Below are 26,495 nucleotides of genomic sequence, written 5' to 3' on the forward strand. Positions count from 1 at the left end.
TTTGGCTAGTGCACCAGCTGTGTCCCTTTCTCGAGAAGGCACCTAGTGCAAAATGCAGCCGCTATGATGTTATCTGGAGCTGCCTGCTGGGACCATATTACCCCCATTTTGAAAGAGCTACAATAGCTGCAAATCTGTTTCTGGGTCCAATTCAAGGTGCTGGATCTGACCTTTAAAGCCCTAAACGGTTTTGGCCCTGGATACCTGAGGGACTGCCTGCTCCCAAGGGTTTCTGCCCTCTCAACAATGTCATCAGAGGGAGCCCTGCTCCGTGTGCCGACAATGAGGGAGGCTTGCCTGTCATGTATGCAGGACAGGGCATTCTCAGTCATTGCCCCCAGACTTTGCAATGTTTTCCCTGTGGGCCTCCACTCCCCAGTCTCCATCACAGCTTTTAGAAAGCAAGTAAAATCCTGGCTTCTTACCAAGGCTTTTAAATGAGTGCTGCTGCTTTGTATCTTATGGTTATATTGTGCATATTTTTAAAAACATGTAATTAGATTGGTATTTTTATATTCCATTTTAATTCTTAGTGTGTAGTTTGTATGGTTTTAAATTGTTAAGTGTTTTGTAAACTGCCTTGAGATTATTTTAATGAAAGGCAGTATTAAAATTAACAATAAATAAATAAACAACCTAGGCCACTCCAATGCCAACTCTGCAACAAAGTCCAACAGATCAGTTAGGGACTCTGTTGGGCTGTAAACCAACAGATGTCCCAGTCTATCCTTGGTCCCTAAGGTACAGACATTAGATATAGGCCAATATCCTGAATCTGGATTCTGGTAAGGGACATGGTATTCTTGTAGAAACAGCCACTCCATCTCCTGGTCCACATCCTCTCACCTGCTCCAGCATGGAGTAAACCATCGGGATAAGCTGGAACCAAACTGGGCCACTAGCCTCTCCCGAACAGGTCTCCGCTATGCACACCAGTTCAGCTTCTTCATCCATGGAAGTAATGGAAGATCTCAGACTGATTTTGGACCGATCTGGCATTATATAGTAATCAGGTGAGGTTCTGCGGGTTTATTTTATTATTTATTAATTTGATTTCTATACTGCCCTTCCAAAAATGGCTCAGGGCGGTTTACAGAGACAAATAATAAATAAATAAGATGGATCCCTGTCCCCAAATGGCTCACAATCTAAAATAAACTTAAGCAATAGTCACTGGAGGTACTGGGTTGTTGGCATTGCTCTCTGGAGTCAAAGAGGTGATAAGCCTGCTGGAAGGGAAAACATCAATTACATTTCTGAATTCCCTTCCCCTGTAATGACCTGCTGACCTACCAGTGCCATATCTTTGTCGATTCCCCACCACCATTGGAATAGCTGCCCCAGAGTTGTCCCCTGCCTCCCCATCTCTGGATAACCCAAGCAGTGTAACTCTAATTTTTAGATTAAGTGAGCAGAAAGAGTTTTGTTCTGGGCAGCAGTATCAAGGCAGTGTGCAACATAACTCTCTCACACACACTCACAAACACAAGTTAACAACTGGTTAACATAACTCTCTCTCACACCAGTTAACTATTTTTTTTTAACTTACCCCCCTTCCTTCCCTTCCCTTCTGCACCTACAGAAGTACTACAACCAAAGTAGGGGTGGGTGGAGGGCAGGAGAGGCACAAATGCCCTATGTTCTCCCCTCCCAAGGGAAGGCAGTAGAGAGAGGCTGCTAAGGAGGGTGCAGGGAGCTTCCCAGGAGCGTTTTTCACTGCACAGGTCAAATCTATACATGCAGACAAACTGCATGACAAGTGAAAGGGGAGCAAAGGGAATAACATCTTCCCTCTCCTTGTCTGTCCAACTTTCCATCTCCAAGATGGGTGTAGGAAAACATCTGACTCCCTTTCTTGGATGAGGGAGGAGACCTGAATTAGGAAAATGCATAGAAGGGGACACACACACACACACACACACACACACACACACACACACACAGGCAAGTGCATCCACCTCCCTCTGCCCCCACCCAGCACCACCTCAGGGAAGGTGGCAGGCGCTTTTTCTACCCTGTTCTTATTCAAGCTTATTCCTATATAACATCCTGGCTGTAGTTTCTCAATTTCCCCTGCTAACTGGGCAAAGAGGCACCTTTTAAAGTGGTGATTCTCTTTATTTAGCAGGGGGAGAGTAACTGGCCCTTTTCACCCCCAGCACAGTACCTCCAGTGACTGTTGCTGGTGTCTATCTTGTGTTTCTTTTTAGAATGTGAGCCCTTTGGGGACAGGGAGCCATCTTATTTATTTATTATTTCTCTGTGTAAACCGTTTTTGGAAGGGCGGTATAGAAATCGAAATAATAATAATAATAATAATAGCTTAGCTTGCAGCTGGAAAGAAAAAGGGAACAGGAAGCCAAAAAGTAAACTCTGGATCTGCGTGGCTCCTTTTCCCCCTTCCACACAAGGTGCATTAAGTGCTGGTGAAACATTGCATAAAATGTTTACCCGCCCACAGCACCAGTCCCTCTGGGCTGCCGGAGGGAGCCACTGCCACCTCCTGTTCTCCTCCCCCAGGCCCCAATTGCAGTCTCTCTGGGCTGCCAGGGGGGAACGTGGCGGGGGGGGGGGGAGAGGAGCCTCTGCCACCTCCTGTCGTCCTCTGGTTCCGTCTGCAGATCTTGGAACAGTGAACCCAAGGCACATACCTGAACTAGGCTCAGCCAATTACAAGGCAACAACAATGTAGTAAGCAGGAGTCCCCCTTTTACTAGTATAAAACAATGTGTTGTCCCCACTCCTGGCACAGCCATCCTCCTTTAAAGAGCCAAGGAGTTGGAATTGGAAAAGCCTGACCAGGTGACTCTCATTCACCCAGTGGGGCAGAGTTGGTCCAGTGCTGGAGCAGTTAGAAAGGGCAAGCAGCAAAGGGTGGGGGGAACAGCCTGCAGCAAAGCTGGCTTGCATACACCAGTCAGGGAGAAAGGGGAAGAAAGGAAGATGGAATGCACACTGCCTCCCAGCATCTCCTGCAAAGTGCCTCCAGCAAAGTGCAGAGAGTACCTGGTCAGGATTTTCCAACTCTTTGGTGCTTATGTCCTGTTAGGAACCAGAAAGAACCTTACTCTGGTTACAATAAAGTTTCCAAACCCTTTCATGCTGGAGCCTCATGTTGGGGAGCAGAGTGGTAGGTACCCTTGAGTGTGTGTGGATTTATCACAGGTGCATCTTCCAGGAATGAAACAATTGGTGACATCTGTGTTGATGGTTGTAGTCCTGATTCGTCTTCAGTGTCTTGTTAATTTTTGCTCATGGGTATAATGTGAATGTATAGATTGCCCCACGCTGTTATAGGGGTGCGCGGCTGGGGGTAAATCAGCATGTGTGGGGCCCCCTTAACATTTCATATGATTACAAAATCATACTGACTGATGACATACTGTGTAAATAGTGTGAGTGAGTGAGTGAGGTTTCTGGACATGTCCAACCAGCTTGGTCATAGAGTGCATTTGTAAGGGGGGAAAGTTAAAAGCACAACACATGCCCCTTGCTTCACAGTTCTCACTCAGACATTCTGGATTGCAAACCAACTTAAGCATAGTGCATGTACAAATAAAATAAATAAAGTTTATTTAGATGTTTACAATTAGCTCTACTTTCACTAGTTGTGAAGTATTCTGTGGATAGAGAGAACTCTTTCTGGCAGCTTTACTGAAGTAGGAAAATTTATTAAAAGTCATGATATAAGCCACTTATAGGAGTTTTAAAATATATTTTTTAGAAAAAAATTCAGAAAAATATTAAGAACAAACAATTTGTCCAAACCATTTTAATTTCAATATTCAGAGCTCTCCCACCCTGCCCTATATCTGTGCCCGATATCAAAGCTCTATAGGAAGCTATTCCATAAATATACAAGGGGGTTGGGAATTATGAAAAAAGGGAAATCCCATACCTTTCATTGCTGGCTCTGAGAAGGAGGAGGAAGGCTCAAGCTCTCAGCAGAGCCCAGGGTTGTAGGGCAGGGAGGGCAGAGGGTGTGCACAGTACTCTGGTGGGCAGCCGTGCTGGCCACTCTGCCTCCTGGCTGGAGAGCTTCAGGGACTGGGAAGAGCTTCAGGAAACTGGGACTGGGAGGCCTTCAGGGAGGCCTGCTCCAGCAGAGAAGCCCTTGGAAGCTCCGCCTACCCACTGAACAGCTGAGAGTCCATCCAGGAAAGGGAACTGTAGCAGCATCTCCTCTTCTGCAGGGAGCCTTTGGATAGCAGGCTAGCCTGTGTGCGGCTCCTACAGGCTGCATCTCTGCAGGTTGGCTGAGCTGGGCGAGAGGACGTAGGTCAATTTATGCAGGCTGCTCCCCTGCAGGGCATGTCCCAGCGCGGAGCCTGGGGTGATCGCCCTGGTCACGATTGCCCTGGTCGCCCCACACTAAGGATGGGCCTGGTTGTTTTAGAAGTATAACACCAGTGTGATTGGCAAGTTACAAGTGGGTACATGCTATGCAATTGAAATATATCAATGAGCAGAGGTGAGAAAACTAGGAAATCCAAGCTCTGCAAGTATCTGTGTAAATGAGTCACTGTGCAATTGTGTGTTGTAGTTCCAACCAATTCCATATTTAATGGTTCAGTATGGTCAGCTAATTAGAATATATTCACTTATATTCTTAAGTGAAATGTACAAACCTTTCAGTTTGTATTTTAATTAGAAAAATATTTATGCTTCATCACAAAGAAGACATTTTAAAACCAAGCTGTAGTGCACAGCTTAGAAGGTTTTTGGCAGCACCATCTAAAAACAAGATATTTTCCTTTGATGATACATAACTTCTTTCTTTCTTTCTTTCTTTCTTTCTTTCTTTCTTTCTTTCTTTCTTTCTTTCTTTCTTTCTTTCTTTCTCAACAGTGCCCAGTCCAGTTGATTACATCAGCATTGATTCCATCAATACCACAGCAGTAAGTTTATCGTGGAACAATAATGATCCAAATGCTGCTAGTTATACTTACAAAATCTACATTACGGGATATGGCATTCCCAGAGAGGAAACTTCTAAGGCTAACAGCACTGTAATTAGTGGCTTACATCCTGGAACACTGTACACATTTGCAATATATCCAGTAGCAGGTGATGATAAAACTGAAGGAAATCCAAAGAATATCTCCATTTATACAGGTTAGTAAATTTAAGAGATGTGATGATTTGCAGTTTCTATATGTAATTCTGTGCCAAAAAAGCTTTTCTGTATGTTCATAATATGTACTCCGTTACCTCCTACTTCACATATGTTGCAGCATGTCTTCGCAGTGTGTCTCTATCGCCTGCTTCACTAAGCAGAGGAGGAACAGCTACTCTACAGGATTGCTTTAAAGAAATTTTATTCTACCTGGTAATCGGACTGATACAAATTCCTTTTCCTCAATAGAAAAAGAAGGAAGTGTAACAGATTTGAAAGCGAGAAGTAATTAGGAGTGTGGTGGCAATAGTAAAAATGAAAAAGGGAATGCATCATACCCATACTCACCCATCTACCCATACTCACCCATCGTAATGTGCACGGGCTTTGCCCATGGGTTAATACTTATTCCTGTTCTTGACAATTAAAAGTAAGGTTGGGTAACTTCTCTGTCATTTTGTTTTGCATTGCCTGGGTTTGTGGAACTTAGCTGGGATTTCAAACTGTTCTTTCCCCATATGCAACTGGTAGTTTTATGCCAGTTTCTCTACCACCAAGAGACTCAGTCTTCTTATCTATCCTGACATTTGCAAAGCTGCTGAGTCCTTGAGGTTTTGTTTAAAAAAATATTGTTTTCTAGAGTTTGGAATTCTTCACTGTGGCATATCTGAATAAATATGTAATAGATAGTTTGTTATAAGTGGTTTTGCACTTTTTACTTAGATTTTTAGGAGTGAGAACTTGTAATTTTTGAGGAATCTATCATTCTTGTTCGTGGTCCTATTGTCCTCCACATTTTGGATGTCTGAGTCTGCGTAGAAAGGATCTCGGAATCTTCTAGAGAGCTGTAAGCTATATGCTGTTTGGCAGGAGCCCCGCCCCCTTGGTGACACACATATAGCCCCTCACAGATTCCCTTCCTCAGTCTTCTTCCAACTTCCATGATAGTGACTTCAGGAGACCTTCTGCCTTACTTCATGTGAGGAGAGTTGTCAACAACTAACAAACCACCTTACGCTTTCTCTTTAATTTCGTTTTTTGTTTATTCTATCTGTCTATCCTCTCATTTTTCAGCCATTCTCATTTTATTTGTGTTTAATTCGACCCTCCCCCCCCCACTCAAAGGTTTTCTCTTCGGAGATCCTGAGGCAGTACGTGGCTGCTAGAGTCTCTTTTAAGAGCTGCCTTACTTGCTCTGTTAATCTCTCCATTTTCAGACAGGCACGAGGAGTGCTTAGCGTTCCTTGGAGACCCACCGAATTGACTTCTGCACTATTTGCCAGGGCTTTACTAGACAGGCTCGGCCCTACAAGCCACCTACTAGCCAGCTATCCCAGCAGCGCTGTACCAGCTCTGGTATGCTGTGCTCTCTGGAATCCAAGCAGCCGACACAAAATGAGTCACAGCCAGCGCCAATACTGAAGACAGGCTCTGCACTTCCTCTCTTAAAAGAACAAGTGCTGCTAACACCAGAGGCTTCCTCCTCAGGGCTCAAGCCTGCTAAACAAAGGGAAGCCGGTGAACCAAGCTGAGGTGAAGAAGCAACATGGTAAGAGTAAGCATTCCAGGGTTTTGGGAGAGAGAGAGAGCAAGGGGAATTTTTACTTGCCTGGACCTCGCTAGAGAGCCTTCTCAAAATATTATGCTTATGACAGCCACATACCACATTATGAATATATGTGGGTAGAACCCAGGTCTGCAGTATATCACCATGGGCACAGTTATTGGGACCTGAAAAGAGGGACAGGGCTTGCCACTACAGTCGTAGCCCAAATCCAGCTGGGAGGAGAGGTTGTCTTGTGGCAACAGCAATGGGTTGTCCCCTTTGCTGGGTGAGTTCACCCTGGTTTGCATGTGAATGGTCACTACTTGTGTGAATACAACACTTTCTTTCCCACTCTTCTTCCTTTAATAAGAAAAATAAGGCACACAAACCTGAGACAAAAAAACAGAGCGTTTACTTAAAAAGACAGCTAGCCACAAAGCACGGAGTGCCACCACAACCAGTCAAGGCTGTGCCAGATACAAAGGCTGATGCCCCATGGGGTTTTTATCTGCCTCAGACTCTGAGGATGATGCTGTGTCCTGTGTAAATAAGAACCCGGACCAATTCCCAGATGATCCTCTGGATACATATAAGAACTAGTCCTCTTCTGAGGATTATAGGCCATACTCTGAACAGGTCCAGCGTATGGCGTCAGCCTTGGGCTTAGAGACACAGCAACTGAAACATGAGACTGCAGATCTTGTGTTTGACCTTATTCAGTCTGCTTCTGCAGCACTACTACCCTTACCACTTTTGCCCACTTCAACTTCAAAGAAATTGGAAAACCTCTGTAGAGTACACCAAAGTGATGTGCCCTACCTGTTTTTGCATCCCAAACCTAACTCAATAGTTGAGTTGAATCCTCTCAGCAAGGGGCAAAACAGAAGTTATGATATACCCCATCCGATCCTGATAGCAAAAAGCTAGATTCATTTGGTAAATGGATATATGCCATTGCAAGCCTTCAGGTACACATATCAAGCTATTAGGGGTGTATGGCTAAGTATACCCATTTTTTCTTTTTAAAAACTTGAACCTTTCATCTGACAGCTTCAACAGGACCAAAAGGATGCAGCTATGACCTTTTTATCTGTAGGCTTATCGACCACTAAGCAACAACTGCACTCTGCCTGCCACGAGGCAGACTGTGGTTCTAGGGCAATGGCGGCAGCAGTGGCACTACGGAGACATGCGTGGCCGAATCAGAAAAGTCTAGTTAAGCAATGCCCTTAAACCCAACACTCTCAACAAAGATCATCCTACCAGCCATTCCGCCATCATGGTCTCAGAAGGAACAGGTATTAACCTTAAAGTTCCTTTTGCAAGTCAACTACGCCATCGCAGAAGTCCTAAGTCCAAGCCAGCCTATGATAAAAGGGCCTGACACAATGACCAGCTCAAGATTCTTCCCATTCTCAGAAGCATGGTAGGCAATTACTACGGGCCAGTGGGTGATGACTATAATTTGATTGGAATTTGCAATAGAGTTCCATATACTTCCACCTTTTTTGGGAACATGTTGTACCCAATTTACCCTGTCCTTCAACAGGAAGTTTGATCCCTTATCAAGAAAGGTATCTTTCAACCAGTGCACACCAACACAGCAGGGGTTTTTACTCAAGGTACTTCACAATCCCGAAATGAGATGGGGGCTTGAGGCCAATTTTAGATTTCCGTGGCCTCAACAGTTTTATTGCTCCTCTCGGTTCTGTATGACCACTCTCACCCAGATCTTACAGTTTCTGTTTTCACAACGACTGGTTTGTGGCAATAGACTTGAAAGATGCCTATTTTCATATTTCTATTAGGCCATACCACAGACAGTACCTACACTTATGCATTGGAAATACCAGGTCCTGCCCTTATGTCTGTCCACCGCAGCTATAGTATTTCCTAGTGCGTTGTGGTGGTGGTGGTGGTGGCACACCACTGCCAACAGGCCACCTGTCTATTCCCTTTTTAGACAACTGGCCCTTGGTGGCCAGAACCAAAGAGAAGTTGCATCAATATATCCATCCCCCTCTGACCCTTCTAGGCGAGCTAGGATTGTGTGTGAACTGGGAGAAGCCAACATTAACTCAAGAACCATAGAGTTTTTAGACACCATTCTAGATTCCCAGGAGATTCTTACATCCTTGCCTTCCTACAGGATAGTAGATATCTGGGCCATGGCCCACAAAATCTTAATCTCACACACTCATCCAGCACAGTCCATACAAGAGATGCTGGGGTTTATGGCATCTACTGCCAGCATCCTATCTCTGTCATGCCTTTGGATGAGGCAGCCACTGCTAACAGGCCATTTGGTGCAGGCTATGACAGACAGTGTGACCACAATGTCATATATGAATCATGAAGGGGGCATGCACTTTACAGCATTGTCTCGTCTAGCCATCAGTATCTGGATGTTGTACTTCCATCATGAGATCTGGCCTTCGGCAATACACAGTGCAAGGAAGGGAAATATTCTTGTAAACCACCCAAAGAAGCAAGTTTTGGGCGGTATAAAAATATGTTAAATAAATAAATAAAATAAATATATGGGCAGACTCCTTGAGTCAGACACAACAAACACATCCCACAAACAAATATTGGACCATGGGTGCAGGGCCTCTTCAACTGATGGGACCATCCATACATAGACATTTTTGCTGAGGAAAACAAACAATGCACTCAGTTCTGCAGTGGAGCAGGCCAAGGATGCGACTCCTTGGGAGATGTGCTTCTGTCTTGGAGCAAGGAATTGCTATACATATTTCCTCCATTACCACTCATACCAACAGTTCTACACAAGATCAGAGAGGAAGCAGCAGATTGCATTGTCAACACTCCCTGGTGGCCTTAACAAGCCTGGTTCTTCACTCGGCTAGCCATGGCCAAAAGTCAAGCATCTGCCTCTACCCAGCCATCTCAACCTATCTTGCCAGAGAGTGAGGATCAGTACTTCATCCAGATGTGAAGAGTCTTAATCTCACAGCCTGGAGGATCACCAGTGGGTGATCTGAGACCAGGAGGTCCTAGGTGTCATCTCCGCTTCCAGGAAACCTTTGATGCAATGCTCTTACAGGCCAAAATGGTCACAGTTTTCCATTTTTGTGACCTTCAAAGGGGTCAACCCCAAAGAGGCCTCATTGGACTTCTTTCATACGTGTTACTTTTTAAAAAGTTAAAATATTGACGTTTCGTCATTTAAAGTTCATCTTGCTGCAGTTGTGGCCCACACTCCACATGTTCATATTTTCTCGTTGGACCCTGTTAGAAAATGTTTTTAAAAGACTGCTCCGCTTGTATCCTCCAGCTCCAAGATTAGCCCCTCCATGGGATCTCAAGCTGGTTCTCTCTGTGCTCATGCACAAACCATTCAAGCCAGTGGCTACATACCCACTAAAATACTTGGCCATTAAAACATCATTCCTCTTAGCAGTTACTTCTGCCCTTCGAGTTTCAGAGCTCAGGGCTCTTAGAACTGATCCCTCCCTTTTAAATCCTTCCAACAGAATAAGGTCCTATTCAGGCTGGACATTTCATACTTACCTAAAGTGGTGTCTCAATACCATGTGAGGGGAGAAAAATAAATAAATAAAAATTGTTTCTCAGGTAATCTGCCTTCTGCTCTTCTTTGCCTCGCTGTCTTCAGATGAAGAACACACTGGACATACCTTGGATGTGAAACATGCATTATCTTTTTATTTTCATCGTGCTCAACCATTCCATTAGTCCACCTCCTTGTTTGTCTGCTATGTTGGGAGAAACAAAGGAAAACAAGTCTCCTGCTAGAGGTTGTCAGCCTGGATCACATCTGCCATCAAACAGGCATACATACTTGCTAAGAAGCCACTACTACCCTCCATTAAAACACATTCTGCAAGTGCAGTGACATCTTCTACAGCTTACCTCCATGGAATTCTATGAGACTCCATCTGTTGGGCAGCAGTGTGGAAAGGACCCTTGTCCTTCGTGCACCACTATGCTTTGGACACCAGGTTAAGAGCCCATTCACAGTTTGGAGCAGCAATCCTCGACACATTTCTTCCGTAGATGCCCGCTTCTCCCACCGTCCTGGTGAATAGCTCACTAATCTCCAAAGTGTGGAGTACAATAGGGCCACTAACAAGAAGGTCAGGTTGCTTACCTGTAACAGTAGTTCTTGTAGTGGTCCATTGTCCTTCACATGACCTTCCCTGCTCCCTTATGTAACAGTCACCTACCTGTTATGTATGATCGTGACGGTCATGAACTGAAGGGAGGAAATCTGTGAGGGGCTATATGTGTGTCACCAAGGAGATAGGGCTACTGCCAAAAAGCTTATAGCTTACAACTCTAGAAGGTTCTGAGGTCCTGTCTACGCAGGAGCAGACATCCCAAGTGTGGAGGACGATAGGGCCACTATAAGAACTACAGTTACAGGTAAGCAACCTGACTCTTTTTAATATCATGGGGATTAGTTGTTTAACTACCTAAGTTGTATTGATATGGCAAGAAACAAAATAAAATTACACATGCCATAAACACACCCTCATACATTCTACCCCAAATATATCTGTCAAGTGTCATTGTAATTGGTAGGTCAAGATTAGTGGCGCCATTGAAAACTGTTGATGCTCACATTTTTTATTTTATTTTTTACATTTTATATCCCGCTCTTCCTCCAAGGAGCCCAGAGCGGTGTACTACATACTTAAGTTTCTCTTTCACAACAACCCTGTGAAGTAGGTTAGGCTGAGAGAGAAGTGACTGGCCCAGAGTCACCCAGCTAGTATCATGGCTGAATGGGGATTTGAACTCGGGTCTCCCCGGTCCTAGTCCAGCACTCTAGCCACTACACCACGCTATTTATATTGGTGAGATTTGTCAAGAGTAAACTGAATTCTAACTTGGTTGTGAGTGCAGATAATCTCCTAATATTGAAGCTCAATAATAACTCCTCCTCTGCTGAGTCAAGCCCAGCTGCTCGGTATTGGAGCAGTTAGGACGGACAAGCAGCCGAGCGGGGTGGGGGTGGGGCAGCTTGCAGCAATGTCTTCAGCTGGCCTGCCCACCCCAAACAGGGAGAAGGGGGAGGAAAGGAAGATGGAATGCACACTACCTCCCAGCGTCTCCTGCAAAGTGCATCTTGCAAAGTGCAGAGCTCTTGGTTGTGCTTTTCCAACCCTTTCGCTCTTATGATCTGTTAGGAACCAGAAAGGGCCTAGCTCTGATTACAATAAAGGTTCCAAACCCTTTCATGCTGGAGCCTCATGTTGGGGAACAGAGTGGTAGGTACCCCAGAGTGTGTGTGTATTTATCATAGATGCATCTTCCAGGAATTAAACAATAAGTGACATCTGTGTTGATGGTTGGTTGTAGTCTTGAATCATCTTCAGTGTCTTCTTAATTTTTGCTCATGGATATATTGTGAATGTATAGAATGGCTGTTATACAAGTGAAACTTGCTATACAAGTATAAAACCGGTGTAATTGGCAAGTTACAACGGGGTACATGCTATGCATTAGAAATCTATCAATGAGCAGAAGTGAGAAAACTGGGAAATCCAAGCTCTGCAAGTATCTGTGTAAATGAGTCACTGTGCAATTGCTTGTTGTAGTTCCAACCATTTCCATAGCTAATGGTTCTGTATGGTCAGCTTATTAATCAGAACAAATTACAGTTAAATATATTCTTAAATGAAATGTACAAACCTTTCAGTTTGTATTTTAATTAGAAAAATATTTATGCTTCATCACAAAGAAGACATTTTAAAACCAAGCTGTAGTGCACAGCTTAGAAGGTTTTTGGCAGCACCATCTAAAAACAAGATATTTTCCTTTGATGATACATAATTTCTTTCTTTCTTTCTTTCTTTCTTTCTTTCTTTCTTTCTTTCTTTCTTTCTTTCCAGTGCCCAGTCCTGTTGATTACATCAGCATTGATTCCATCAATACCACAGCAGTAAGTTTATCGTGGAACAATAGTGATCCAAATGCTACTGGTTATACTTACAAAATCTACATTACGGGAGATGGCAATCCCAGAAATGAAACTTCTGAGGCTAACAGCACTGTAATTAGTGGCTTACAACCTGGAACGCTGTATACATTTGCAATATATCCAGTAGCAGGTGATGGTAAAACTGAAGGAAATCCAAAGAATATCTCCATTTATACAGGTTAGTAAATTTAAGAGATGTGATGATTTGCAGTTTCTATGTAATTCTGTGCCAAAAAAGCTTTGCTGTATGTTCATAATATGTACCTCCTACTTTTTATTTTTATTTTTTATTTTTTACATTTTATATCTCGCTCTTTCTCCAAGGAGCCCAGAGCTGTGTCCTACATACTTAAGTTTCTCCTCACAACAACCCTGTGAAGTAGGTTAGGCTGAGAGAGAAGTGACTGGCCCAGAGTCACCCAGCTAGTATCATGGCTGAATGAGGATTTGAACTCTGGTCTCCCCGGTCCTATTCCAGCACTCTAGCCACTACCCCACGCTGGCTCTTTGAACATACTTTACGTATGTTGCAGCATGCCTTTACAGTGGGTCTGGTAATCGAACTGATACAGATTCAGGAGTTGTTTCTGCTTTTCCTCAATAGAAATAGAAGGAAGATGTGAAAGCAAGAAGTAATTAGGAGTGTGGTGGGGATAGTAGAAATAAAAAAGGGAATGTTTCGGAGTTAGCCATACACTGAAAAAGAGATGCACATCCTGTTATAACAGTTTTTTAAAATCTTGAATTATTTTACTTCCATTTTCTAGAATATATTGGACCAGTTCATATAATAATACTGATCTGGCCTATCATATGAAGCATCACACTGTCCTTGTTTCTACTGCCCATAAGGGGATGGCTTCACACTGGAAACCAGCCATCTGATTTTAGCCTATGTGTGTAGGGTTTTTACACCCACTCACCCATCATGATTTGCATGGGCTGAACTTGGCAACTAAAAGGAAGGTTGGGAAACTTCTCTGTCATTTTTATTTTGCATTGCCTGGGTTTGTGGAACATAGCTGGGACTTCAAACTGTTCTTTCCCCATATGCAACTGGCAGTTTTATACCAGTTTCTCTCCCACCAAGAGACTCAACTTTCTTATCTTTCCTGCCATTTGCAGAGCTTCTGGGTCCTTGAGTAAATTTTTTTTGGTGGTGGGGGGTATAATATTGCTTGCTAGAGGTTGGAATTCTTTGCTGAGGCATATCTGAATATCTATCTATATCTATAGATGGATGGATGGATGGATGGATGGATGGATGGATGGATAGATAGATGAATATCTGACATACACGTGTCTGTGTATGTGTAACAGAGAGTTTATTATAACTGGTTTTGAGGTTTTTACATCAACAGTTGTAAGGGGTTTTTAATGTACTGGGTTTTTTAGGGTTTTTAAATTGTTTTTTAACTGATTGTTTTACGGTATTTTAGGATTTTTGTTTTTGTTGTTGACTGATTTTGACTGTTTTTGTTTTGTTTGTAAACAGCCCTGGGCCAAATTGGGAGGGGTGGTATAAAAATTCAATAAATAAATAACTAATAATAACTGGATGAGGACATCTCAAATGGATTATCCTTTCCACATGCTCTAAAGGTAGGGCATATGTTAATTTGCTGAAAAGCTTTATAAGGACGTGAAGGGTAACCTCTCCCCAGTTTTTCCAGTCCTGCATCCAGCCCCAGAGAAAAGTCTTTAGCTAAGCTCTTTCCCTTTACTGCATACTTCTTTCGGTTTGTCTGCTACTTTGGGTTCTTACTTTTCTTCTCCTTGTTCACTCGTGTTTTGCCTTCTATCCTTCAACTATTTTTTTTTTAAAAAAAGGTCTCCTCCCCTCCCCACCACCTCTCCATGGAGTACAGGGAATTCTCTGGACCGGACCAGCCATAGATTAGAAATGTCCTGGTCCCTAAGAGGAAGAAGGCAAAATATCTGGTTTTCCCACCAAGTGGGGCCACTTTAACACTACCAGGTCCTCACCAGTGCTGCGGGAGGGCAGGAACAGGCCCAACCCTTTGGAAGGCCTTTCTGATGGGCACAGGCTTCAGGCCTACAAGTGGAAGTGGCCCCCAGGCTCTCCGTCGGCTCCCTCTGTGCCTCCAACATGGCTGCAAGGCCCCTCCAAGGCCCATATGGGAGCAACTGAGAAGCCCGCGAGGTCTCCGAAGAAGCCAAGAAGAGACCTGCCTTCTCCCACACCTTGGCCCAGTGCTCCTCCACTGCTACTGCCAGGACCTAGCGAGGAAGAACCACCAGAACATACACTGCTGGCAGAGGACTCAGGAGGGAGTGCTCCACGCAGATCTCTCCCTGCCCCGACCAACAACCCAGTCCTGCCCAAGATACCGGCAGCAGAATAACATTTTCCCCTCCTCCGTCACCAAAAGTACATTTTTTTAATACACTTTCTTCAAAAGAAGGCTTTGCAAATCAGGTCACAGGAAAGTCCTTTTAAAAGCTCTCCTGGCCTTGAAATGCTTATCTGTAAATCCTAAGAAATTGAGGTAACTCCATGTATGCCATTCTGTTGTCCTGTTTGAAATCAGATTGGTGGATATATAAACTTAAATTGATAGCAAACTTGTGGCTTTTCCTTCTGCTTGGCATATACTATAGTCACATATTTTCTGCTTAAATGTAGTTCATAGAAGGGGTCAAACTGGGCTGCTTGCTGCTGTGATAGGTGTAAAAAGAACTAGTTGAATTTGCTTCTAAGTTTACATGCTTATGATTGGAGCGCATGTGGCTAAAAGTCAACATTATTATGTATATGTTATAAACACATATCCTGTGCTTGCTCCAAAGACTTCCTCCTGTGCTCCAAAGGGTAGTGTACTTGTTCTTTCCCCCCACTTTTATCCTCACAACAATCCTATGAGGCAGGTTTGGAGGAGAGAGCGTATATCTTACCTAAAGTCCCACAGTGAGCTTTATGACTTAATGGGAAAGGATTTGAATGCAAGTTCCCTTAACACTCTAACCACTACACAACACTGGTTCTTAACTGTGTGAAGTATTGATTGCAGGAGAAATCTTATGCAGGAGAAAAAGAGATTCAAATCCTCATTTTTAGCAGTGAAGCAAACTAGTGGGGAAGAGAGTGTTGGATACCTTTTAGAAAGCATGCAATTGTTTAATTGTCAAAATGCAGGGAGGTTGTGGGTCAGTCAAGCCGTGGGTCTCAGCCAAGCCCTGTGGACCCATGCCCCAGATCTTTTAAGTACCTAGCAACACCTCTGCAAGGGACAGAGGAAGACGGGAGAGTGGCAGGATTGTCCATGCAAAATCTGATATTTATAGGTATGTTGGTTCAGAATTTCTTCTGAAAATACAAAATAAACAAATAAATTCAATCTTTCCCTGAATGTATTCTGGTGTGAAATGTAGTCCATTCAGCTAATTTAAATAGCAGGATTGTCCATGCAAAAATTGGCATTTGCAGGTGAGTGAAGAGTATGTTCAGAATTTCTTCTAAAAATAATTTTAAAATTCCAACCTTTTCTTGAGCATTCTGGGATGCGGGGGAGGAGTGTGTGTGTGTGTGTGTGTGTGTGTGTGTGTGTGTGTGTGTGTGTGTAGAGGGAGAGGATGTTTATCTTGCAAGGGGTCCCCCATAAGCCATTAGGTCCAGGGTCCAAAATTACCTAGCTGCACCTCCTATGTTTACTAAGAAATCATAACACCCACATTCAAAATCACCTATTTAAACTTTAAACCAAGGCCTATCATTATTTCAATACAATTTTACAGCAGAGTATCTACACTTGTACCATTCTTTCTAGTGCAAGCTGCCATATGAAAACTTGTGAGAAACCTCTCAGAAGTATGCATTTTCAATGCTTTATTCCTTGAAGCAACTTTGATAAGTTTCAGACCCCCTTTCTGAGGTGTAGTAACTCTAAACTGTAACTCCCAAGACTGCAAAATTGGGAATAAATGGGGTGTGGGTGTGAGAGAGAGGGAGAGAAAGAGAGAGTGTGCACAGATGGGCAAATAGGGATATGAACACTGCCAGGGTTGTATGTATGCATATCTCAGGGCACGGTAGTATGCATATATGTTAAAAATGTTTCTGAGCTAGGAGAATATGTGTGCACAAGTAAGAGTGTGAAAGTGTATGCATATATGAAGAGGGTGTAATATTATATGCTTAGAAGGGAAAGAAAGGGCATTCTAAGAATCTTGTTTTCATCATGTCCTTACAGTTTTTCTGCAACAAATATATGGGGGGCGGGGAGGGAACAAAGAAGTCAGGGAGCAAGGAGCCCATCTTCACTTTTTGTCCCTAGGCCAACCTTGCCACACCCCCAGTAGAAGCTCACACACCCCTTCTGGGGCAACCAGCTGTGGCATGTACCACATGAGATGTCCTCATCCAGCTGCAGAGAAAGGAGCATTGGTTACTCACCATGAAAGTTTCTTCTTGCTGCTGGGATTTGAGGACATCTTGGCCCACCCGGCTGGGTGTGTACCTCTACTGGTTTGCTCTTTTCTCATTTTCTGTCTATTATCCTTCTCTCTGAAACTTGGACTTGGATGATCAGAACTGGGAAGAGTTACACTTCCCGTGCTTATAAAGCTATTAGGCTAATTAACACAAGTCCTGCCTCTGGAGCATGTGGGAAGGATAACCCACGTTAGATGTCCTCAAATCCAGCAGCAAGAAGAAGTCTTCACAGTGAGTAACCAATGCTCCATTTTCATAGCTGCCACTCACTGAGTCGACCCTTTTAGTGAGCTGTCCACCACAACCCCAAGATCTCTCTCCTGGTCATTCACCAACAGCTCAAATCCCATCAGTGTTTATGTGAAGTTGGGGTCTGCCCCCCACCAAAATGCGTCACTTTATACTTGCTAACATTGAACCGCATTTGTTTCCCACTCACCCAGTTAGGAGAAATCCTTTGGAGCTCCTCATAATCTGTTTTGGATTTCACTACCCTAAATAGTTTTGTGTCATCTGCAAATTTGGCCCATCACTGCTTACCCCAAATTCCATATCATTTATAAATAAGTTAAAGAACACTGGTCCCAATACAGGTCCCTGGAAAATCCCACTTTTTACTTCCCTCCATTTTGAAAATTGTCCATTTATTCCTGTTTCCTGTCCTTCAACCAGTTACCAATCCACACATGAACTTGTCCCATTATCCCATGACTGCTAAGTTTACTCAAGACCTTTGATTAGGAATATTGTCAATAGCTTTTTGGAAGTCCAAGTATGTAATGCCAATTGGATCTCCTTTATCCACATACCAGTTGACACTCTCAACTCGAAAAGGTTAGTGAGGCAAGACTTACCCTTGTAGAAGCTATCTGGTCCTCCTTCAGCAAGGCCTGTTCTTCTATACATTTAATTATTTTGTCCTAAGTATGCTTTCCATCAATTTACCCAGTACAGATGTTAAGCTAACAGGCTTGTAACTTCCCAGATTCCCTCTGGATCCCTTTTTGGAGTTACAATGGCTATTTTCCAGTCTGCTGATAAAGAACCTAATTATATAGGGACACATTACATATTTAGCCTACTTTCTTTAGGAAAATAAGCTTATAAGATCACCCAGGGGTGTGTGGGTGTGTGTGTGTGTGTGTGTGTGTGTGTGTGTGTGTGTGTGTTCAATCAACATTGTAATGCCTGGACTAATTTGAACGAAATTGGGTACAGTTGTAGGGAAACTTCAACAGGGTAGTTTGTAATGATGTCATCCACCCCAATTCAAGATGGTGAACGCATGAACATTTGAGATGGAAGTTGGCTAACATTTATAACATATAACCTATTTGAACCAAATTTGGTGCTGTTGTAGTGAGTGATACATAGGGACACCTTAGTGTTGCAGTTTGTGATAATGTCATCCACCCTGATTCAAGATGGCAGACACGTGAACATTTGAGGCGCAAGTGGGCTAACATGTGGACTCCTAACTGATTTTGATCCACTTAGCCCAGTTGGAGGAATAGTGAAGGGAAAGTAAACAGATTAGTTCTAACCAGAACAAATTGTTTTGATAGGAGATCAGCAATTTCACATTTGAGTTCTTTAAGAACTCTTGGCTGAAAGAAAAATATAAAAATGTATCATTGTATACAGTGCCTTCCCTAGGGGGGTGCGGGGCTAACATTTCATATAATTGCGGAATCATACTTGTTCTCTGGACCCTTGCCTCGGAGGTGGCCTTGGGTTCCCTCAAGCTTATTGTTTTTGGGGATATCAATGTCCACGCTGAGCCTCCCCTAGTGGGTATGGCTTAGGATTTCATGGCCTCCATGGCAACCATGGGCCTGTCTCAGTTGGTATCGGACCCTACCCACATAGCAGGACATACTCTGGACCTGAGTTTTGCCAACCGGGGAATAAATGATCTGGAGGTGGGAGAGTTTGAGATAACTCCCTTGTCATGGACTAATCATCATCTGGTGGGGGTTTAGTTTGACTGCTCCATCTGCCCTCTGCAGGGGTGGTGGACTGATTAGAATGGTCTGCCCCTGGAGGCTTATGGATCCACTTGGATTCCAGATGGCCCTCAGGGAGTTTTCAGAGTCCTGAGCTGGTGACCCTGTCAAGGCCCTGGTTGATCTGTGGAATGGAGAGATGGCCCGGGCTGTTGACACGGTTGCTCCTAAACGCCCTCTACGGCTTGGTGGAGCCCATTCGTCTCCTTTGTTTTCCTTGGAGCTTAGGGTGATGAAACAACTCAGGCGACGGCTGGAATGATGCTGGAGGAAGAGTCGTGACGAATCCGACCGAACATGGGCTAGAGCCCATTTTAGGGACTACTCTGTGGCAGTGGGGGCACCAAAGAAATGCTTTTTCTCCGCCTCCATTGCATCTGCTCAGTGCAGACCAGCAGAGCTGTTTCGTGTAGCAAAGACATTGCTGCACACATCCCTCCAGGTAATAGGGGAGGAATCATCTACAGTCCGCTGTAATCAGTTTGCGTGTCACTTTGCAAATAAAGTCACTCGGATCCGTGCTGATTTGGACTCCAGAGTTTTGGCAGTAGCAGCAGACGTGCCTCTGGTGCCATCTGGTCCTATTGTGTTGGATTCTTTTCAGTTGGTGCAGCCTGAGGATCTGTACAAGATCCTGGGCAGTGTGCGGGCGACATCATGTGCTCTTGACCCTTGACCCTCATTGCTAATAAAAGCTGCCAGGGAGGGTACAGGTAGATTAATTGCCCTGCTAACTGGGCAAAGAGGCACCTTTTACCGTGGTGATTCTCTTTATTTAGCAGGGGGAGAGTAACTGGCCCTATCCACCCCCAGCACAGTACTTCTAGTGACTGTTGCTGGTATGTGTCCTATGTTTCTTTTTAGAATGTGAGCCCTTTGGGGACAGGGAGCCATTTTATTTATTTTATTTCTCTTTGTAAACCGCCCTGAGCCATTTTTGGAAGGGCGGTATAGAAATTGAAATAATAATAATAATAATAATTAATAGATGGTTGGAGGTGATTATTAATGCCTCATTAAGGGAGGGCAGGATGCCATCGTTCCTCAAGGGGGCGACGGTAAGACCATTATTTAAAAAGCCCTCCCTCGATCCCTCCAACCCAGACAACTATAGACCGGTCTCTAACCTGCCCTTTTTGGGCAAGGTGATAGAGCGTGTGGTGTGCAGAGGGTCTTGGATGATACGGATTATCTGGACCCTTTTCAATCTGGCTTCCACCCCAGATATGGGACTGAGACTGCCTTGGTCGCTCTAGTAGATGACCTACGCCGGGAACTAGACAGGGGGAGTGCGTCCCTGTTGGTTCTGCTGGACCTCTCAGTGGCTTTTGATACCATCGACCATGGTATCCTTCTGGGCTGCCTCTCGAATATAGGAATAGGAGGTGCTGTGTTGCAGTGGTTCCGGTCCTTTCTTGGGAGGAGGATCCAGAAGGTGGTGCTGGGGGACTACTGCTCGACTCCATGGCCATTGGCCTGTGGGGTCCCACAGGGTTCAGTCTTGTCCCCCATGCTGTTTAACATCTATATGAAACCACTGGGAGAGGTCATCCGGGGACTTGGACTGAGTTGTCAGCAATGAGCAGATGACACTCAGCTCTATCTCTCCTTGTCACCTGATCTAGGGAGATGGTGGATGTCCTGAATCGGGGGATGGAGGCTGTGATGGGTTGGATGTGGGCTAATAAACTGAAATTGAATCCGGACAATACAGAGGTAATGTTGGTCAGTAGGAGAGCCAATCGGAATGAGGAGATTTTACCGGTTCTGGATGGGGTTGCACTCCCCTTGAAGGAGCAAGTACGCAGCTTGGGGGTATTCCTGGACCCGGCTCTGCTTTTGGAAGCTCAGGTGGAGGCGGTGGCCAGGGGTGCCTTTGCACGGCTTTGGCTAGTGCACCAGCTGCATCCCTTTCTCGAGAAGGCAGATCTGGCCACAGTTACCCATGCCTTAGTCACGTCATGGCTGGATTACTGTAACATGCTCTGTGTGGGGCTGCCCTTGAAGAATATCTGGAAACTGTAGCTTGTGCAAAATGTGGCAGCTAGGGTTTTATCTGGAGCTGCCCGATGGCAGCACATCACACCCATTTTGAAAGAGTTGCACTGGCTACCAGTTTGTTTCCGGGTCCAATTCAAGGTGCTGGTTTTGACCTTTAAAGCCCTTAACGGTTTGAGCCCTGGATATCTGAGGGACCGCCTGCTCCCAAGGGTTGCTGCCCGCTTGACGAGATCATCTGAGGGGGCTCTGCTCTGGGTGCCAACAATGAGGGAGGCTCAGTTGTCATGCACACGGGACAGGGCCTTCTCTGTTGCTGCCCCCAGACTCTGGAATGCTCTCCCGGTGGTTAGTCGCTCCTCAGTCTCCATCACAGCTTTTAGAAAGCATGTTAAATCTTGGCATTTTACCCAGGCTTTTATATGATTGTCTCTGCTACTGCTGTTTGTATTTTGTATTGTTTTTATACTTGTGTTTTAAATTTTTTTAACCAGATTTGTCTTATATTTTTAGCTTAATATTTTAACTGTGTCATTTTTATAATCTTGTTTTTAAATTTTGCTGTAAACTGTTTTGGGATTGTTTTAATGAAACACGGGATATATGTTTAACAATAAATAAATAAAATAAAATAAATACAAATACAAAGTACTGGTTATTACCTTTAAAGCCCTGAATGGCTTAGGTCCAGGTTGCCTAAGAAAGCGCCTTCTTCTGTATGATCCGCATCGCACGCTAAGGCAATCTGAGCAGATTCGCCTCCAGTTACCACTGGTCCATCTGGTGGCAACTCAGAGGCGGGCCTTCTCTGTAGCCACTCCTGGACTGTGGAATGCACTCCTTGCTGAAATCTATAATTTGAACTCTTTATTGGCTTTTAGGAGAGCCCTGTTTGGCCTGGCCTTCCAGAGTTTTTAAATTGTTGTAAAGGGTTTTAATGTACCTGGTGTTTCAAGGGTTTTTAAACTGTTTTAATTGTTTAACTGTTGTTTTATGGTATTTTAAAATATCTTGTTTTAATTGATTGATTTTAACTGTTTTTGTTTTATCTGTAAACTGCCCTGAGCCTTTTTTTTTTTTTTTGCTTTTTTCTTAACAGAGCCCAGTCCAGTTTCATTCTTTCACATTGAAAATATCAGTACCACAGCAGTAGATTTGTGGTGGAACAGTAGTGATTCAAATGCTGCTAGTTACACTTACAGAATCCTAATTGAAACAGGAAATAGCAACAATACAAAAAATCCTAATTCCACCACTGCAAGAATCAGTGACTTAGATCCTGGAACATCGTACAAATTCACAATATATCCAGTAGCAGGTGATGGTACAACTGAAGGAAAACCAATGTATGGCACATGTTATACAAGTAAGTAAATTGAGATACGTGTTGTTTCCCAATCCCCATGAATTCCTGTACCCTCTGTACATTCACAACAGGGCTATTCACACATTATGTTGTGCACAATGATTAATGATTCATAAATATGAGTGACTCAAAATATGTATACTGTATACATATTTTCATGTGAATGGCTGTGCATGCATTCAGTTTTAAGTCAATATGGGGACTGACCCCTGAAAAATGTTGAGTGCAGAGTGTGTATTCTGCTGTGTATGCATGCTGTTGTGAACCGCCCTGAGACCTTGGTTTAGGGTGGTATACAAATACGTTAAATACATTAAATAAGTAAGTAAGTAAGTAAATAAATAAATAAAACATTTCTAAAAGCATCACATGAAAAGAAATAATAATTTAGCTGATGAACCAGCATCACATGAAAAATAATAATTTAGCTGATGAAACCATACATTCTAAAATGCCAAGCAGATTTATTTTTTTTAAAGTTCCTTTCCTTTTTAAAAATGAGCAAGAAGGAAACTAGATGGACATTTCTGCAGCGGGAGTTTCAAAGCCATTGTGTTACCACAGATAAGATCCTGTTGCTGGTAGCCAATGGAATCTCACCCAGAGGCAGTGAGAGACCACAATCTCCAAGGCCAATTCTAAGGCCTAGGAAAGTTAGATTGCAAACAGTGCTCCTTAATGAACACCCCCCGCCACACACACACACTTTTAAAGTCTGTTTTCCTGCAGTTGTGTGTTCTTTGTTGTTAAGGTAAAGAAACAACAATTTTGATTTGATGAGTGTATATAAGTTCTGTGTTAGATTTTACCAACATATTACATGTTGATGGGAGGCATAAGAACGAAGGTAGAGCTGGATCTGACCAAATGTCCATGTTGTCTAGTGTTCTGTTTTCTACTGTAATATAGATGTTTCTCCTCTGCTTACAAAAGCAGGATGTAGAGATTTTCTGCTGAGAGTTTCTTAATATAAATGATCATCTTGTCAGTTCAGAAGTCAAATTTAGGTATCTGCCCTTCAGGTATTTATTATGGGAATTTCTGTCCTTCCAACAAAACGTTATCTAACCAAATTGCAGTAACCCTATATCTGCACTGAGATATTTCTGGTAGCACTTAATATTGCACTAACTTCTTTTTCATTGACTGGTACAGATAACCGCCCCCTCACCTCTCTTTTTTATTTTTTCTTACCAGAGCCCAGTCCAGTTTCATTCTTCCACATTGGAAACATCAGTACCACAGCAGTAGGTTTGTGGTGGAACAGTAGTGATTCAAATGCTGCTAGTTACACTTACAGAGTCCTAATTGAAACAGGAAATAGCAGCAAAACAAAAAAATTTGATACCACCACTGCAGAGATTGACAACTTAGAACCTGGCACACCATACACATTCACAGTATATCCAGTAGCGGGTGATGGTACCACTGTCGGAGGACCAAAGTATGAAACCGGTTATACATGTAAGTACATTGAGAGAGCTGATGTTTCCCAATTACCATATATCCCATGTACTACTCCGGTACATCTGTATGTTCACAAGCCCTCAAGTGGAAAGCAACAAGATCTATCTGCCATAAACCATTGTGCAACTGAGTCTTTGAACACATTTCAATTTTTAAGGAACTTAAAAAAGAAAACTTTAGAGTTCAGTATGCAAACTTCTTTCTGAGGCATCATTATCACACATTTTGGTCGTGATCCTAATAGTTCTGTGTGCATGCTCAAATGCTGGTGCCTTTTGGATTTCCTGCTTGGATTGCAGCTCCATATGCCATATCAGAGGAGTCTGTGGAAGTTCTCCCATATTTCTGAAACATTTGGTGTGGGGGGAGAGGAAAATCTGCGGTTGGAAAGGGGCCCAGTAGTCCCCAAACATGGGTGGAAGCTCCTTTGCAAAAATAAATGCTCCACCTACAACTCTTTTGGATATCTGCGGGTTAAAAGTAAATCTAAAAAGAAACACAAGGGAGCCATTGGGAACAGCCACTGGAGGGATGCTGTGCTTGGCTTCCAGTGCAGGGCTTCCATAGTTGCTGTAGCCTGGCAGCAGCATTTTAAATATCTGATTTAATATTGCATTTAGAAGAAAACCTCACAAATCCAACTACATAACTTTTATCAGGTTTTTATTTACTTCCATATCCTAGAACAGTAGGGTTCTTCATTGCAGGGCTCAAGAGCCAGTGGTGATTCTCACTGACTCTTAAGTGCAACTGCTTGGCTAATTGTTTATTAGGCCTGTCCCATGCAAAACTTCAGCTGCAGCCAAATACTATGCACAGCAACAAAAGTTCCTAAAGTGGTTTACTTTAGAATGCTCACACAGAAGTTTTGGTCCTATAAAGAATATGGCTTTACTACTTTGGATATAAAACACTAAATGTAATTCTGGTGTTTGTATATAGTACTTAAATTGTATGGTTTAGTACTATGTACTATAAAGTATAGTACAATATAATTTAAGTATAGTGCTTAAATTTTATAGTACCCTTATTGGTAGAAATTTTTACTTTGTATTGCTTCCCCCCCACCCACCCCACCCTCCGATTTTGCGAATTTGGACTGGAGAGTGTTGGTTAATTAAATGAATCTATCTGATGAAAGTTAGATTTTATCAGAGTTCAAGTCAGTTTTTCTCTTATGTAACAATGACTACCTGTGTAACAATGATTATGGTGTGTTACCATTCTATTCCATCAGAAGTACTGGGATGGAAGACCTGTAAGTGTGTTGTATAAAAATCAAGTGGTAAAAGGCACATAAGGAAGAAATAAGGTGTTGGTAAATGGAGTCGTATGAATAATAGTCCGCTTCACCTTTTCTTCCTGTTTTGTTGTAGATCCAGCATCTGTGGGGAGCCTGGACTGCAAGGAAGTGGCTAAGAAACCACACTTGGTTCTAAACTGGAGTACTCCAGCTGGAATGTTTCATAGCTTCAGCATTAAAATCTTCAATAGTACCTGGAGGGATACTCAAAATTGTAGCTTGGAAGAGCGGAACACCACATTCACAAATTTGAGTTACTTTACCACCTACAATGTTAGCATTGTAACCCATTCATTTACAAAGGAAAGCCTTCCTCAAGAAATAAACTGTCAAACAAGTATCGGTGGTAAGCATGTATTACCTTCTCATCTGAACTGGTTGTGGAGTAAGGAGGTCTGATCTTAGGAAGTAGATAATGGACATCAATTTATAAATTGCACAGCTGCTAGCACTGCATATAAATATCCCTATTGTGAGCTGCCCCGAGCAGTAGTGACTGTAGGGGCGGAGTATAAATATTTTAATTAAATAAATAAATTGCAATGTAAATATCAACAGGAACGGTTCTGGGTTTGTGGTTCCTTTGGTCAGTAAAAATTGAGAAGCACTTTTCCCCTTGCAAAGTTTGACTATGGGAAATCCATTACTGGTCCGTTGTCTTCAACACATATATCTGATGGTGTGGCAACTCCATTCACATAATTCATTTATTTATTTCAGTTCCCATCCCTTCTCAGGCTTGGGATGAATTAAAATAGCTTTAAGGGTGGGGGAAGATACCTAATTTAAACTTCCCTCTGCTTACTTATCTCTGGCAGGTGAATGCCAGTTTAAATAAGAAAATTTTGGAGTCTTATTCAAAGCATTATATTATTAAGATTAAAGCCTATATAAGAGTATTCTATTATTAAGAGTACTAATGAATTTCTAGGGGAAAGGAGCTCCAGAATTAAGGGGCACCTACTTGGTATACAGTTTTAACAGCATAATGAGGAGTACTGTTCCTTTGCAAATTATTGACTTCGTTGTTTCTGTGCTTGTTTCCTTGATGGGTAAATTTTTGTCATAATCCAATTGAGTAATATGTGATGGGATAGGGTACCTGAACAGGACCCAGCTCCCCCATGAGGCAAAGTGATGCGACAGCCTCAGCTGACAACTATGACACAGGGCGGTGAGTGCAGGCATCATCCCACCCACCCCCACCCACTGCAGGCATCACCCACCTGCCTGGGGCTACGGTCCCACCTTGCCTCCACTGCTGCCGCCTCT

General features: G+C 43.2%; 1 protein-coding gene across 1 annotated transcript in view; it reads left to right on the forward strand.

The window, feature by feature from the left end:
* The window catches only part of PTPRJ (protein tyrosine phosphatase receptor type J), a 168,195-nt gene that overhangs the window by 110,481 nt on the left and 31,219 nt on the right, over nt 1-26,495 (forward strand). The window contains exons 6-10 of the mRNA XM_053277986.1: nt 4,849-5,115; nt 12,542-12,808; nt 22,187-22,453; nt 23,651-23,917; nt 25,297-25,569. Coding sequence (XP_053133961.1) covers nt 4,849-5,115; nt 12,542-12,808; nt 22,187-22,453; nt 23,651-23,917; nt 25,297-25,569 — 1,341 coding nt within the window. The remainder of the gene's footprint in view (nt 1-4,848; nt 5,116-12,541; nt 12,809-22,186; nt 22,454-23,650; nt 23,918-25,296; nt 25,570-26,495) is intronic.

The sequence above is a fragment of the Hemicordylus capensis genome, chromosome 1 (genome assembly GCF_027244095.1).
Source record: "Hemicordylus capensis ecotype Gifberg chromosome 1, rHemCap1.1.pri, whole genome shotgun sequence".
NCBI lineage: Eukaryota > Metazoa > Chordata > Lepidosauria > Squamata > Cordylidae > Hemicordylus > Hemicordylus capensis.